Source organism: Schistocerca nitens, chromosome 5 (genome assembly GCF_023898315.1).
Source record: "Schistocerca nitens isolate TAMUIC-IGC-003100 chromosome 5, iqSchNite1.1, whole genome shotgun sequence".
Lineage (NCBI taxonomy): Eukaryota > Metazoa > Arthropoda > Insecta > Orthoptera > Acrididae > Schistocerca > Schistocerca nitens.
The window spans coordinates 851,297,951-851,315,821 of record NC_064618.1 but is presented as its reverse complement, the minus strand read 5'-3'; the positions used below and the strand labels follow the sequence as shown (position 1 = coordinate 851,315,821).

The 17,871-nt window shown below is 44.0% G+C and overlaps 1 protein-coding gene across 1 annotated transcript in view; it reads right to left on the bottom strand.

Moving 5' to 3' along the window:
* The window catches only part of LOC126260759 (uncharacterized), a 1,547,391-nt gene that overhangs the window by 1,383,822 nt on the left and 145,698 nt on the right, over window positions 1-17,871 (bottom strand). The window contains exon 4 of the mRNA XM_049958097.1: window positions 8,622-8,892. Within this exon, the coding sequence (XP_049814054.1) occupies window positions 8,622-8,892 (271 nt within the window). The remainder of the gene's footprint in view (window positions 1-8,621; window positions 8,893-17,871) is intronic.

Sequence of the window (17,871 nt, the reverse complement as noted above, 5' to 3'; positions counted from 1 at the left end):
CTTTTGTAGGATTGTACTGGTAGTACACAATGATCCTCTGATAGCTGATTTAAAATCTGCTGTGATGATATCAACATTACAGACCCAGATTACAAATCGGGAAATTATCCATGTGCAGCCAAATGGAGTAAGAAGCTCGCTGATGGGTTACATAATTTAAGGTCAATTTAAGGTTTAAAAAATACACACAAATTCTCCTGAAAACTCTCCCAAGACCAGAACCCCCTTTAAGCACTACTGTTATGTTGTCTATGTAACAACGGCACCATACACACTCAGGATACACCACGACTTTGTTTCACTAATTAAAATTTTCCACAGATTCCTCGCCACGTATACCGATTTCCAACAAAATTTCGCAACCCTCCGGCGTCAACGGTTGATAGTAAAGAGGACAGCATTATATTTTTCAACTAAATGACAATATCCGACATACTCAAATCGCTCATTGCCTGCAAGCCCAAATATGGATGTTATCCCTGCTACAAGTACAAAACCCAGGAAATAAATACTAAACCAGCCATCGTGCATTTATAAATTACACAAATGACACCTTATCAATCCTTAGTACCTACAACGTGTGAAACACCTACACAGATATTAGGGGACGTGAATCTATACGTTCCGACGTTTACGAGGGAAGTTGAAAGGTTGCTAGGTTTGGTTTTTTTACAGTTACAATTCAACAATTAATGTTTTACCACCGTAAAACTTGATATCTTTATATCCAACTGCAGAATGACTATTTTTCCCAATCTTAAAATTATTTTCAAATACACTTAGAACGCGAGATGTGAGATGTACAAGCCGGCCGGGGTGGCTGAGCGGTTCTAGGCGCTACAGTCTGGAACCGCGTGACCGCTACGGTCGCAGGTTCGAATCCTGCCTCGGGCATGGATGTGTGTGATGTCGTTAGGTCAGTTAGGTTTAAGTAGTTCTAAGTTCTACGTGACTGATGACCTCAGAAGTTAAGTCCCATAGCGCTCAGAGCCATTTGAATCATTTTTTTGAGATGTAGAAACAAGTTTCGCGACTGGGGAGTTAAAGGACTCCATCAAATTTTTGTTTTCCCGAGTAAAATATTGAAAGCGTGTTCGTACTGCGATATCACGAACACTAGGGATGAAATGTTCTTGCTACAGCACAGTCAAACCTTGGTGTCTCATTTCACCGTTGGTGGTAAACACTGCAACGCACTACTTAAGGCACCAACAGACCCAGCAAAAGCAATGCAGTCGTTACGTTAACTGTTGAGGACGTGCGAATATCCACCAAAAAGACACCCGAGATAATGGTCAAGTTATGACAGTGTTTCTGTTTCTTTATTAACAATGTCCCAGCCATGTGATAGCTCGCAGCGAAGTAGGTAGCAAAATACTTGAATAGCGGATAGAGAAAGTTGAGATATCTAGAGCTATTTTCTCCCGTTTTGAGGCAAGGCATGAATTTTCTGCTACATCAATGATTAATAATGAGACAGGGCTGCACATTTATAACGCCAAGAGTAGGTAACACTGAAGGGATTGGTGTCTATCTGGTCCCTGCGACCGAAGACGTTAGGCACAAGTCATAGCACCTGTATTTTAGGACAAAGACGGTACTCTGTTGCTTGACTGCCTACTTCACGGCTGTATTATAACCACACAGTATTACTGCAGTCAACTCTAGCAACTAAAGGAGGTAATTAAGACGAAGCGCTGTGGAAATTAGACCAAAGGCATCCTTACATAGCAGGACACTATACCATCGCACCTGTTCACTCTCAGACCACTTTTGGTGCGGTGGCAGATGGGAGCGGCCGTTCCGACAGAAGTCGATGTGTGACTTCGTGCCGACACCGATTTGTTTCAGGTCACTATCAACGTTTGCCTTTCAATGTGTGCTGCTACACTGAGTTTATTATGGTCACGTTGTTTCCATATAACCGTAAGGCAGGGGAGCGGTGTTCGTAAACGAGGTGCACTAGGCCAGTTGAGGAGCTACTTCATTCAGAAGCAGCGGCTTTGGTTACGAAAAGCAGCACCGGCTGGGAGAGCGGCGTCATGACCGCTTGCACCTCCACACCCGTAGCCAGTGACGGCTACGGCCTGAAGATGGCACGGCGGTCGGTCGGTACCGTTGTGCCTTCAAGGCCTTTTGAACGGAGTTTTGATTGTTATTGTTATGATCATGTGCAGAGGATATCCACTTCACAATATTTGAACCTAACAATATACTTTCGTTATGCACTGTATACGGTGTCGTGTGCTAGCTAAAGCTGACTAAACTGACTGCTTTAAGGGAGATGTGAGTACCCACCTAAACCATCCGATATCTATGGAAACAAGTACTGACACCATCCACCGCGGCGAGAGTTTTCTTAGAGCGAACGGTTAGTAGACAGCGAAACTGAAGGTTATTCGTTTCCAATTGGTCAACCTTTCCCTCAATTAAACTGACTTGACCCCTTCAGACCACCAAATTTTTCCTAACGGGAAGAAACACACGAATGGTCGTCATTTTTACGACGCTGGAGAAGTCAAACATGCCGCTGACAGTTGGTTTGACTGTCTTCCACGTGATTTGTTTTTGGATGTACTGGCAAAGCTGCAACAACTGTGTAACAAGTACATCAGACCGTTGTGTCAGCGTCAAAACACCAGAGTACTGCGACATGAGATTCTGACACAGACATGACGGGTTGCTGACGCAACTAGATGGCTCTGAAGATGATCCAGAGAGATCGAAACGCGACATGTATACAACTGAGACTGAAGAATAAATAAGAATTGTTTTAAATCGTTCTTCTCGCGGAACAATGGACCATTCGCCACTAGAAATTGCCGGGGAAAGGGGGGGAGGGTGAGCGGAGAGGATGTTACAATGGTACGTGAACTATCCTCCGTCACAAGACATAAGGTGGCTCGCGTAAATGCAGCTGTAAGCTGCAGATGTAAGGGTTCGGCTCGGCTGGGAATGTGTCCCGTTTAGACACCGCCCTGTGTCGGACAGTGAAAATCACGTTCTACATCCAGCATCGGGCTCGGCCAAAGTGGCTGCCAAATGTATGGAATAGGGAACTTAACTTGCGGTTTGCTTGAAGGACTAGTGTGAAGCAGTGTGTGACATTACTGTTCATATCTTTTTTTTTAAATTTTTGTAAATATTTTATTGAACCTGTTGAAGCAGACGTAGAGACATCTTGTTTGAAGCGAAATCGATACTGAAACTCTTTGATAAGATTAAAGTGAATGTACATATTAAGAAAAAGGGTGTAATATACTTTTAAATACTGTAAAGATATCTATTTGTTATAATTGTTAAATGTAAAAAGGTGCTATAATGTAATTATGTATTTAATAGTTACTGGCACTCACTTAGGGCTGTATGAGATATGTGTAGTATAAAAGATGGAGTAGTTCCGTCAGGAACGGAAAGCTGTGTAAGCGTAGGAAAAGGTTGGGAGCGGAAACGTTTGATGCGCTTTGGCGAGCGCGAACAAAGTCAGTCGGTGGCCAGTGATCTTACAAGGGAACCTCCCCATCGCACCCCCTCAGATTTAGTTATAAGTTGGCACAGTGGATAGCCTTGAAAAACTGAACACAGATCAATCGAGAAAAGAGGAAGAAGGTGTGTGGAACTATGAAAAAAATAAGCAAAATATACAAACTGAGTAGTCCATGCGCAACATAATGCAACATCAAGGAGAATGCGAGCTCAGGAGCGCCGTGGTCCCGTGATTAGCGTGAGCAACTGCGGAACGAGAGGTCCTTGGTTCAAGGCTTCCCTCGAGTGAAAAGTTTACTCTCTTTACTTTCTTTATTTTCGCGAGTTATGGTCTGTCCGTTCTTTCATTGACGTCTCTGTTCACTGTAATAAGTTTAGTGTCTGTTTTTTGCGACCGCACCGCAAAACCGTGCGATTAGTAGACGAAAGGACGTGCCTCTCCAATGGGAACCGAAAACATTTGATCGCAAGGTCATAGGTCAACCGATTCCTCCACAGGAAAACACGTCTGATATATTCTATACGACACTGGCGACGGCATGTGCGTCACATGACAGGAATATGTTGTCGACCCACCTAACTTGTACACTTGGCGAATGGGTAAAAAGATTCTTCTACCTTGCCCGATTTAGGTTTTCTTGTGGATGTGATAATCACTCCCAAAAAAGTGATGAAAACATAAGAGTTTGTCAGATAAACTGCAACAAATGAATGCAACAGTTTCACAGTAGCACAGTTTTCCCTGTGCTCTGTCAAAACATATGTTTTTAACGTTTTCACATTTTTCCGTGTGTAGACCGTCAAATCCTGCATATCTCCAAGCAAATCTGAACATTTCCTGGAATTTTGGAGAGCGAAGTTGTGTGTCATTGCCTGATCTTTGATAATTGTCTGAAAATAAAAAATTAAACTTTTTACTCGAGGGAAGACTTGAACCAAGGGCCTCTCCTTCCGCAGGTGCTCACGCTAACCACGGGACCACGCCAATCTTGTGCTCACATTATCCTTGATGTTGCCTATCTTACGCATGGACTACTCAGTTTGTATATTTTGCTTATTTTTTTCATAGTTCCACACTACTTCTTCCTGTTTTCTCGATTGATCTGTGTTCAGTTTTTCAAGGTCTATCCCCTGTGCCAACTTATTACTAAATCTGAGGGGAGTGCGATGGGGAGGTTCCCTTGTTAGAGGCAGCACGTACAGCCCCAGCATAGTATGGAGTGCTCCGTATTGTTGCATCTTGCCTCGGTTGGAAACTGCAGTTTATCACGGCCTGGTATGGGGAGAAAAAAGGACTATTGATTATAAGATGGATCATCGCTATGAAGAGGAAATAAGTCCGACATGGATAACTGCTCTTGGCCGTTCTGATATTAGTGCAGTTGTTGCCACCAACGCCATCGTCGCTGATCATAGCTTACAGGGTACGACATTTTAGCTATGTATTATAGTTTGTGCCAGGAAGTTGAAATGTGCTTTAAGAATAATAACCATCATCCAAATTAACAATTGATGTCCACTTCGTAATTTATCCCGTTCATAAACCAACAGGATCCTAACCTGGTAAATGAAAATTCCGAGTGACCTGTATTCAGCCAAGACTGTGAAATCTTTAATATATTGTTGGCAAATCAGCGATTAATCAGTGAAATAATTGATGGAAAGAACAACTGAGAATTTCATAATTAACATTGCTATTATTTTCTGTGTTAAAATGAATACGTAAGGTTGTGCCAGATTCAGAGACCACATTAGATAAATTGTTTGCTGCTTTCACATTACGTATTAATGAAAGGAAATACTAAGTTGATGATTAATGGTGATAAATATTAATGTTAAACAGTTTATAGAGAATCAATGAAATGTTGAGTACCAAATATGTTGATGTAGAAACCCCTCTGTCCAAATTTACTTTTGTTTTCATGAAATCAATCTGTCTGATTAAGCAATTAAGTGCTGAATTTTTTTTCGATCGGCTAAACTTTTCTTGTATTGCTGAACCATCTTTTATCTAAATCTAAAGTGAAGTCTGTTAGGTAAGTTGTTGTTGTTGTGGTGGTCTTCAGTCCTGAGACTGGTTTGATGCAGCTTTCCATGCTACTCTATCCTGCTTAGTGTATTCATCTCTTGGTCTCCCTCTACGACTTTTACCCTCCACGCTGCCCTCCAATACTAAATTGGTGATCCCTCGATGTCTCAGAACATATCCTACCAATCGATCCCTTCTTCTAGTCAAGTTGTGCCACAAGCTCCTCTTCTCCCCAATTCTATTCAATACTTCCTCATTAGTTATGTGATCTACCCACCTAATCTTCAACATTCTTCTGTAGCACCACATTTCGAAAGCTTCTATTCTGTTATTGTCTAAACTATTTATCGTCCACTTTTCACTTCCATACATGCCTACACTCCACAGAAATACTTTCAGAAACGACTTCCTGACACCTAAATCTATACTCGATGTTAACAAATATTTCTTCTTCAGAAACGCTTTCCTTGCCATTGCCAGTCTACATTTTATATTCTCTCTGCTTCGACCATCATCAGTTATTTTGCTCCCCAAATAGCAAAACTCCTTTACTACTTTAAGTGTCTCATTTCCTAATCTAATTCCCTCAGCATCACCCGACTTAATTCGACTACATTCCATTATCCTCGTTTTTCTTTTGTTGATGTTCATCTTAAACCCTCCTTTCATGACACTGTCCATTCCGTTCAACTGGTCTTCCAAGTGCTTCGCCGTCTCCGACAGAACCACAATGTCATCGGGGAACCTCAAAGTTTTTATTTCTTCTCCATGGATTTTAATACCTACTCCGACTTTTTCTTTTGTTTCCTTCACTGCTTGCTCAATATACAGATTGAACAACATCGGGGACAGGCTACAACCCTGTCTCACTCCCTTCCCAACCATTGCTTCCCTTTCAAATGGTTCAAATGGCTCTGAGCACTATGGGACTGAACATCTGTGGTCATCAGTCCCTAGAACTTAGAACTACTTAAACATAACTAACCTAAGGACATCACACACATCCATGCCCGAGGCAGGATTCGATCCTGCGACCGTAGCAGTCGCGCGGTTCCGGACTGAGCGCCTAGAACCGCTACACCACCGCGGCCGGCCGCTTCCCTTTCATACGCCTCAACTCTTATAACTGCCACCTGCTTTCTGTACAAATTGTAAATAGCCTTTCGCTCCCTGTATTTTACCCCTGCCACCTTCAGAATTTGAAAGAGAGAATTCCAGTCAACATTGTCAAAAGCTTTCTCTAAGTCTACAAATGCTAGAAACGTAGGTTTGCCTTTCCTTAATCTTTCTTCTAAGATAAGTCGTAGGGTCAGTATTGCCTCACGTGTTCCAACATTTCTACAGAATCCAAACTTATCTTCCCCGAGGTCGGCTTCTACAAGTTTATCCATTCGTCTGTAAAGAATTCACGTTAGTATTTTGCAGCTGTGACTTATTAAACTGATAGTTCGGTAATTCTAACATCTGTCAACACCTGCTTTCTTTGGGATTGGAATTATTATATTCTTCTTGAAGTCTGAGGGTATTTCGCCTGTCGTTAGGTAAGTAGGGAGTTGCAATCTTTTCTGCTGTCCTACTCAGCTTCACTACGTGTGGCTAACTAGACTGGCGAATAGTAGTGGACCACCAACCACATATATATATATTGTTATCGACGCAGAATAGTAGTATAACTACTGTTATTTGCCATACCTCTGAACTAATGACTTATTTGAAGAAACGAGTTAAAGTCTGATGCTTATTCCTTAGGTTAATACGCACGGTTATTACACTTGTTTTTGTGGTTTTGCTGTCCGGATACATCTACATCCATACTCCGCAAGCCTCCTGACGGTGTGTTGCGGAGGGTACCTTGAGCACCTCTATCGGTTCTCCCTTCTATTCCAGTCTCGTATTGTTCGTGGAACGAAGGATTGTCGGTATGCTTCTGTGTGGGCTCTAATCTCTCTGATTTTATCCTCATGGTCTCTTCGCGAGATATACGTAGGAGGGAGCAATATACTGCTTGACTCCTCGGTGAAGGTATGTTCTCGAAACTTCAACAACAGCCCGTACTGAGCTACTGAGCGTCTCTCTTGCAGAGTCCTCCACTGGAGTCTATCTATCATCTCTGTAACGCTTTCGCGATTACTAAATGATCCTGTAACGAAGTGCACTGCTCTCCGTTGGATCTTCTCTATCTCTTCTGTCAACCCTATCTGGTACGGATCCCACACTGCTGAGCAGTATTCAAGCAGTGGGCGAACAAGCGTACTGTATCCTACTTCCTTTGTTTTCGGATTGCATTTCCTTAGGATTCTTCTAATGAATCTCAGTCTGGCATCCGCTTCACCGACGATCAACTTTATGTGATCATTCCATTTTAAATCACTCCTAATGCCTACTCCCAGATAATTTATGGAATTAACTGCTTAAAGTTGCTGACCTGCTATTTTGTAGTTAAATGATAAGGGAACTTTCTATGTATTCGCAGCACATTACACTTGTCTACATTGAGGCTCAATTGCCACTCCCTGCACCATGCGTCTATTCGCTGCAGATCCTCCTGCATTTCAGTACAATTTTCCATTGTTACAATCTCTCGATACCCCACAGCATCATCTGCAAAAAGCCTCAGTGAACCTCCGACGTCATCCACAAGGTCATTTATGTATATTGTGAATAGCAACGGTCCTATGACACTCCCCTGCGGCACACCTGAAATCACTCTTACTTCGGAAGACTTCTCTCCATTGAGAATGACATGCTGCGTTCTGTTATCTAGGAACCCCTCAATCCAATCACACAATTGGTCTGATAGTCCATATGCTCTTACTTCGTTCATTAAACGACTGTGGGTAATTGCATCGAACGCCTTGCGGAAGTCAAGAAACACGGCATCTACCTGTGAACCCGTGTCTATGATAAGTGTATTTCTGTTTGTTACTTTGCTTATTGTTAACAGTAGAATATTACAGTTGGCTTTGCATGCCAGTATGTTTTGTAAATCAATTCAGAGAATACAAAATACACGCAAGTATTAGATCTGGTTTTACATATCAGGATAGTAAATAAGACACACAGGTCAAAAGGAGGAATATTACAAGTGGACCAGCAGGCATGGTACCTGTCGGCGGCGGCGCCTTCGACGATGACGCGCGAGGAGGAGGTGGCGCGGCCCATGCAGTTGCTGGCCTCGCAGGTGTAGGTGCCGAGCGACGCGGGGTCTGCGGTGAGCGCCAGCACGTCCCCGGCGCGGATCTCCTGGCCGTCCTTGAGCCAGCGCAGCGCCGGCGTCGGCACGCCCACCACCTTGCACTCGAGGGACACAGTGCCCGCCGCCGACAGCAGCGCCCGCAGAGGCTCCACGAACTCCGGCGGCTTGTACGCCTTGGGAACTGCGAAAACACATCAGGTCTGGAGACTGACAAGCGAGCAGCATCGACGGTGACTGTCCATCTCTCTCTCTCTCTCTCTCTCTCTCACACACACACACAGACACACCCACTTACTACAAAGTACTGCCACTTTCACAAAGTAGGAATGTCTGTGGAATAACCATAGCGTCATACACGACCACGTTATTATTGCAGTTGGCCTCCCGTGGCCATTATCGGAAACACGCGATGACGTTACAGATCCAACGGAGAGCAGCGCGCTTCGTTACAGGATCATTTAGTAATCGCGAAAGGATGCAGGAGGATCTGCTAGGAATTGACGCATGGTGCAGGGAATGGAAATTGAATCTCAATGTAGACAAGTGTAATCTATTGCGAATACGTAGAAAGAAAGATCCCTTATCATTTAGCTACAATATAGCAGGTCAGCAACTGGAAGCAGTTAATTCCATAAATTATCTGGGAGTAGGCATTGGGAGTGATTTAAAATGGAATGACCATATAAAATTAATCGTCGGTAAATCAGATGCCAGATTGAGATTAATTGGAAGAATCCTAAGGAAATGCAGTCCGAAAACAAACGAAGTAGCTTACAGTACACTTGTTCGCCCACTGCTTGAATACTGCTGACCGGTCTGGGATCCGTACCAGGTGGGGTTGATAGAGAAGATCCAACGGAGAGCAGTGCACTTCGTTACAGGATCATTTAGTAATCGCGAAAGCGTTACAGAGATGATAGATAGACTCCAGTGGAGGACTCTGCAAGAGAGACGCTCAGTAGCTCAGTACGGGCTGTTGTTGAAGTTTCGAGAACATACCTTCACCGAGGAGTCAAGCAGTATATTGCTCCCTCCTACGTATATCTCGCGAAGAGACCATGAGGATAAAATCAGAGAGATTAGAGCCCACACAGAAGCATACCGACAATCCTTCGTTCCACGAACAATACGAGACTGGAATAGAAGGGAGAACCGATAAAGGTACTCAAGGTACCCTCCGCAACACACCGTCTGGTGGCTTGCGGAGTATGGATATAGATGTAGATGTAGAAGCAAGTACAAGGGTGATTAAGGAAAATGCATCGCATTGTGAATTCTTTCAGGAGAGTCGTGCATATACTATCAAGAGGTTCAGTGTGCCCTCGTGAAATATCACGATAAAAACTCTCCATAAGCCAACAGAATCGTCCTCACTCTCAGGAGCAATAATATTGCAGTCCACTAACACTGTACATGTGTCGAACGTCAAGCTGTTTTTATTATTCGAATGGTATCTGAAGTATGTTCAACACGAAAAGTAGTCTTCTTTGCTTGTTTTCAATCGCTTATGACGTGTGGTATTATATTTTGATGTAACTCTTCCCATTCTCAAATGATATTTTTGGCCCACAAACGAGGACTTCCAGCAATCGGTGGCGCAAGTTCGCGAACCTCTTTTCGAGCTGTGTTCATTAGTCTGGGCATTCTGACATTGGCCTCTCAATACATACACTACTGGCCACTAAAACTGCTTCCCCACGAAGATGATGTGCTTCAGACACGAAATTTAACCGACAGAAGAAGATGCTGTGATATGCAAATGATTAGCTTTTCAGAGCATTCACACAAGGTTGGCGCCGGTGGCGACACCTTCAACGTGCTGACATGAGGAAAGTTTCCAACCGATTTCTCATACACAAACAGCAGTTGACCGGCGTACCATCACATCTCCGACTTTGATAAAGGTCGGATTGTAGCCTATCGCGATTGCGGTTGATCGTATCGCGACATTGTTGCTCGCGTTGGTTGAGATCCAATCACTGTTAGTAGAATATGGAATCGGTGGGTTCAGGAGTGTAATACGGAACGCCGTGCTGGATCCCAACTGCCTCGAATCAGTAGCAGTCAAGATGACAGGCATCTTATCCTCTTGGCTGTAACGGATCGTGCAGCCACGTCTCCATCCCTGAGTCAACAGATGGGGACGTTTGCAAGACAACAATTATCTGCACGAACAGTTCGACGACGTTTGCAGCAGCATGGCTGCGGTTACCCTTGACGCTGCATCACAGACAGGAGCGCCTGCGATGGTGTACTCAACGACGAACCTGGGTGCACGAATGGCAAAACGTCATTTTTTCGGATGAATCCAGGTTCTCTTTACAGCATCATGATGGTCGCATGCGTGTTTGGCGACATCGCGATGAGCGCACATTGGAAGCGTGTATTCGTCATCGCCATACTGGCGTATCACCCGGCGTGATGGTATGGGGTGCCATTGGTTACACGTCTCGGTCACCTCTTGTTCGCATTGACGGCACTTTGAACAGTGGACGTTACATTTCAGGTGTGTTACGACCCGTGGCTCTACCCTTCATTCGATCCCTGCGAAACCCTACATTTCAGCAGGATAATGTACGACCGCGTGTTGCAGGTCTTGTACGGGCTTTTCTGGATACAGAAAATGTTCGACTGCTGCCCTGGCCAGCACATTCTCCAGATCTCTCACCAATTGAAAACATCTGGTCAATGGTGGCCGAGCAACTGGATCGTCACAATACGCCAGTCACTACTTTTGGTGAACTGTGGTATCGTGTTGAAGCTGCATGGGCAGCTGTACCTGTACACGCTATCCAAGCTCTGTTTGACTAAATAACCAGGCGTATCAAGGCGGTTATTATGGCCAGAGGTGGTTGTTCTGGGTACTGATTTCTCAGGATCTATGCACCCAAACTGCGTGAAAATGTAATCCCATGTCAGTTCTAGTATATATATTTGTCCAATGAATACCCGTTTATCGTCTGCATTTCTTCTTGGTGTAGCAATTTTAATGGCCAGTAGTGTATATTCTTTACTGTTGTTTCTTATTAACAATATCAGATCATTCCCAAGAATTAGTAGCCATCACTCATTTAGTAGTAGGCCGAAATCCAGTCTTCATTTGGATCCAACTTCCTTGACTCTTGTGCAGAATGCTGTGCAATATACTGCTGGATCCATTTTCAATAAACTACCACAAGAATTCAAAAATCTTAGTAGTAAACCACGCGCTTTCAAATCCAAACTGAAGAGTTTTCTCATGGGTGACTCCTTCTATTCTGTCAAGGAGTTCCTTGAAAAATTAAGCTGATTCCCGTGTTATATTGTTGAATACGTTTACATAAACTTTTGGCTTGTCTTTTTTTGGTTCATAAACATTTTATTTCATCTGTTATTACTTTTCTGACACGTTCCACGGCCTTGGAGATTTGCTCCTCAATTTGGTACTACGGAACTAGACGTGTATAATAAAAGAAAAATAAGTAGATAAATAAATAGTTGGGTGACTTCGTATCATCCCGTTCCTAGTGGCCAGCAGTAGACGACAGCTTGTAAAGAGCCTGGCCTACAGGGCTCGTAACAATAACATGCCGCTGGGATTTAAATTAACATCTTGCCCAGTCTCCACCGTGGAACCCATCGTCTCATTACCTACATACTGGAGTTTCTGATTAATTGGCACACTTAAGGGAGTGAACAGGGATTACAACTCGAATCAAAAACTAGTTGATGGTTAACAATGTGATATATTTTGAGACTAGAGTTACAAACATGATCCAAGAGCAGCCTTCACTGAAAGTAAAACAATACCAAACAACACCGGGTACATCGACAGAGATATGAACCAGGTATATATAGTGTCTATAAAAAACATACCAAGGTATAAAACAAACCGACACTAATACTGAGCCCGAGAGAGAGTGTATAAATAGTTTCCGTCGCCCTCGAGGCAGGTCGCTGAACGCATGTCATAATGACCAATGGGATGTAGCGGGTGCTTGTGGTGATTTGTTACCTCATTCCCAGAACTGTCAGTGTTCAGCAGAGGGGCGATGTAGACTAGGCCGCCGTGTAGAAACGGTGACGTGTGTGTGTGAGAATGACGCTGTGACGTTCTGCTCAAAATAATGAGCAGCCAAACTGTGACTAGCTGCAAGGGGGCGTCGGACAATGTGGATGCAGCGTAGCGAATGAGAGAATGAAGGTGGAGACGCCTACGCTTCGGACTTTTACGGCCTCGGAGACGCTGCACTTCAGAGAGATTCAGATCCCAAAGAAATAGGGCCTCTGAAATTCACGGGAAGCATCGGAGGCTAATGACCACCTGTCGTGATACGGCAAACTGACCTCATGTTCTTTTTTTTTTTTTTTTTTTTTCAAATTTGTGGTAAGTTCATATGGGACCAAACTGCTGTGGTCATCGGTCCCTAGGCTTACACGCTACTTAATCTAACTTAAACTAACTTACGCTAAGGCAACACACACACCCATGCCCGAGGGAGGACTCTAACCTCCGACAGGGAGAGCCGCGCGAACCGTGGCAAGGCGCCTGAGACCGCAAGGCTACACCGAGCAGCGAACTGACTTCACATTTCGCAGATATGAGTTTATGATTCTGCTTCAGTTGCAGCCGTGGAAAGTGGCTTACCCTGTATACTTGCGCTCCCACAAAGTGAAAATGAAGCGCTATGGAACTTCGTTCTTTTTAACAGTTACCGCCATTTTGAAAAAGTTATCAACTTTTTCTGAATGACCGAAACTGAAATCCAATTTCACTTCCTCAGCACCTCCGAAATCTGTTTATTCTGGTCTTCTTTCTTTTCTTTTCTTTTTTTACTAACGATTCAATAGGCAGTTGAAATATTATGACGCTCAAAATAAAATTAATAGTTCCAAAATGAATTCACCCCTAGCTTGGTCACTGGGAAAGGTTCAGGATTTGTTATAAGATGGTTGTGTTATTAATTCCTATTTGTCTCTCTCTTTGTTAGAAGCTTTGCACGTCCCGACACGTGGCGAACCTGGGAAGGGTACTTTGTGCTACGTATAACGCTGTTTGTTTACATATTGAGCTCTGACTGAAACGCTAACACAGCACTTAGTTACCCCGTTTTTACAGACTTATTTATTACTAGCAGCAACAACAGGTAATTGTTGCTCCTAGGAATGCAAATCGTTATACGTCAAAGCAGGAGAAGTTGCTTTTCAAACGTAAGAACCACATAGTTATCATACCAAAAACAGCAGCTTTAGGGATTGATTAAAATGGCTTACCACAAGGATCAGTGCTCGCACCACTGCTGTTTAGCCTTTATATTGCAGACCTGCCGGAAACACAATCGAGAAAGTTCGGGTATGCTGACGATTGGGCCCTTGCTACAAAATGTAGCAGAACTGAAGCATCTGAGGACATCCTAACGAAAGACCTGAAGATATTGGGTGAATATTTCCGTAAGTGGAGGCTTCAACCAAATGGTTCCAAAACAGAGGTTAGTTGCTTCCATCTCAACAACAAACTCGCTGGAAAGGAACTCCACGTTCTATTTGAAAACACCATTCTCAGGCACAATAAAACTCCGAAGTACTTGGGCATGACTCTGGACAGAACACTATCTTTTAAAGATTACCTAACAAAGACTGCCGAAAAACTAAAGACAAGAAACAGCATTATTCAAAAGCTCTGTGGTACTGCCTGGAGAGCAACGGCCTGCACTCTCCGCACCTCTGCTTTAGCAATTGTATTCTCGGCTGCCGAATACTGTGCTCCGATTTGGCTAAACAGCCCACGTGTAAAAAAGGAGGATGTCCAGTTGCATAACACTCTAAGGATGATTTCTGGAGTAATTAAACCCACTCCAACGCAGTGGCTCCCAATATTAAGCCACATCCCGCCGCCACACCTGCGACGTACTGACGCCCTTGTACATGAATACAAAAACATCATGGGAAATCGAAGCCTACGAATCCACCAAGACATTGAGGCTGCAAACACTAATAGGCTTCGATCTAGGAACCCGCCAACAAGAACAGCAAGGAACTGTGTACAAGAAGGTTTCAGTATCACAAACGCATGGTCTGAAAAATGGAACGCATGGCAAAATCATAACATGCCTTGCATCACACAAAGCCACCTGGTTTTGACCTACCACGCAAAACGTGGTCCACTCTAAATAGGATTAGAGCTCGTCGTGGCAGATGTGCTTACTCCCTGTATAAAGGGGGTAAAATACTATCCCCTCAGTGTGACTGCGCAGAAAATCAGACCATCAGCCACATTGTTGAAGAGTGTTCCAGAAGAGCCTATAATGGGAGCCCAGACGAATTCCTGCTCGCAACTCCAGAGTCGATAGATTATATTAACAGACTTGATGTCTGTTTGGAATCCTTAAACTTTGTTATATTAGTGATGTTTGTTTGCAATTATTAACGTTTGTTATATTAGTGATTTGTTTGTTTCTTTCTTATGTGTCTATATTGCCACACGATAAATAAATAAATAAGCCGGCCGGTGTGACCGAGCTGTTCTCGGCGCTTCAGTCTGGAACCGCGCGACCGCTACGATCGCAGGTTCGAATCCTACCTCGGGCGTGGATGCGTGTGATGACCTTACGTTATAACAGTTCTAGGGACTGATGGCCTCTGATGTTAAGTCCCATAATGCTGAGCCATTTGAACCATTTTTGAAAATCGAGACAATTCAATAAAGAGTTAATGCCGTAGTGCTAATTTATGTGACGTAATGCCCATATATTTGCAAGAAGAGAGGTAGATAAATCCGGTAGTCTGCGTTGCCAGTCAATCAAGCCTAAAAAGAGCGATAGCTCTTCCTTCTTTTTTTATAACAAGAAAAGACAACATCTGAGCTGTCACATGTGTTCCATTCAAACGGAATGCCCTTATATTTATCTCCTGAAATTTTTAAACCAAACCGAGCGAGGTGGCGCAGTGGTTGGCACACTGGACTCGCATTCGGGAGCACGACGGTTCCAACCCGCATCCGGCCATCCTCATTTAATTTGTCTATGATTTTCCTAAATCGCTTCAGGCGAATGCCGGGATGGTTCCTTTGAAAGGGCACGGCTCACTTCCTTCCCCATTTTTCGGCAATCCGATGGGACCGATGATCTCGTTGTTTGGTCCCGCCACCCCCCCCCCCCCCCAACCCCCTTCCCGAGTCAACCAACCAACCTTTAAACCAAGGCTATTCCAGGTATCCAGTTATTAAGATGCCTGTGAAACGCGTGTACAAAGTACGTACCTGATACTTTTGAGCAGACCTCTCAGTAGTAACGATGTAATGATATTTAAAAGCTGCCGATTGCTTGTAGGTAGACCTCACGCCTACCCATATTCTTGTGACTGCTGCAGTCGACGCATTATGGAGACCAAAATTCCGGTTGGCGCATCTGAATGCTGACTCCATAGATGTTCCTAGTCTAAGGTCAGAACGCATTTGAAATACCACCCTAGCAGCAGAAAAAACTGAACTGAACTGAACTGATGAAAGTATAGTAAACACTGCAACAGTGTGTGTTGTGAACACCGTTCAAGAAGCTATGACTGTGTGAACACCACGAACAACACTAAGCTACAGTAACAAATACGCTTCCTCACATTTTTAACTTTATATATTTCATCAGAAATAACCCTTTTCTTCTCGAACAGACATACACATTATTTTGTGAACATAGTGGTCAGGTCCAGAGGGGCAGGCGATGTTGAGTAGCCGCCATTTCATCCTCTCCCTTTACTTACGTGTACTTTCATCCAACATTGATATGTGTCTTCAAAGGACCCTTATAAAACCCACTGATAATGATGTAACGTCACAGAAACATGAATGGGAAAACACAGAACAACAAGAAACTGTGTTGTGCATCTTCATGTTTTCGCGACGCATAGACTGTTCTATAAGATTTCTGGCGTGCAGCTGCATAAATTCAGCTTCTTGTTCTAATATTTCGGCTGAGCACCGTCCAGCCATCTTCACAGTGAGCCGAGGTAACTAATGATGCAGCAGTTGCTCCCTCCTTTTAAACTCGAGGACCGAACCACTGCGTATGCAGCCAAAGATACACAAGGCGCTAAAGACGTTGATAGGCGGCAAAGAGGTGTAACACATGCACGGAAATTAAATATGGCTGCGCAGTCGATCCACACGGCGATATCGATGTGTCACGCAAAGCTGTACCGTCACGACGTCTTTCTGATTTAATTACAGAAATTGCCGGATTCCACGATTTGTCCAAGCTGAAGCCGAATTTCAATTTCTTCTTTCACTACTGAGTCCCAGAAAGATGAAGCCGAGGCTAAAATTTCGACATTATCGTACACCATAGAGTGCCTAGTGTCAATACAGTGCTCTGACACGGAGGATTTATTAGGTTGTAAGAGACGGGGCCGGCCGGAGTGGCCGTGCGGTTCTAGGCGCTACAGTCTGGAACCGAGCGACCGCTACGGTCGCAGGTTCGAATCCTGCCTCGGGCATGGATGTGTGTGATGTCCTTAGGTTAGTTAGGTTTAAGTAGTTCTAAGTTCTAGGCGACTGATGACCTCAAAAGTTAAGTCGCATAGTGCTCAGAGCCATTTTTTTAAGAGACGGGTGTACCTGCGGTGCTCTGTGCTTTCGTCCTGGACTTTACGTGTCAACTGTCCGATGTATGAACGGCCGCACTCACAGGGGTTCTTCCGAAGCACCAAATCAACTTTAACGGAACCCAGGAGTGCTGCAGCCTTTGGTGGAGGGCGAAAAATCACTTTTACTTTGTGTTTACTGAGGATCCGTCCTATTTTTGACGAAAGGCTTCCCACTTATGGCAGGAAAGCCATGGATTTAAAACCTTCCGTGTCTTCTTGTGCCCACTCTTGATTTCATTTGTCGTGCCTCACGTATCTGCTGTGGAGAGTACCAGTTGGCTTCAAAAACTCTTCTCGGATGTAGAAGCTCGTCCTCCAGACTGCTCTCGTCAGCAATGACGCGTGTTCTGTGTGCCAGAGTTCTGAGTACGCTCATCGTCTGCGAAGGATGGTGGCAGCTATTTGCACGTAAATATAAATCCGTATGGGTCGGTTTTAGATATGTTGCATGTCCCAAAGCGCCATCATCTTCGCGCAGTACCAAGACATCCATCTTTTTTTATTTCCATCGTGAATTGAATTTGTCTGTGGATACAATCCAGAT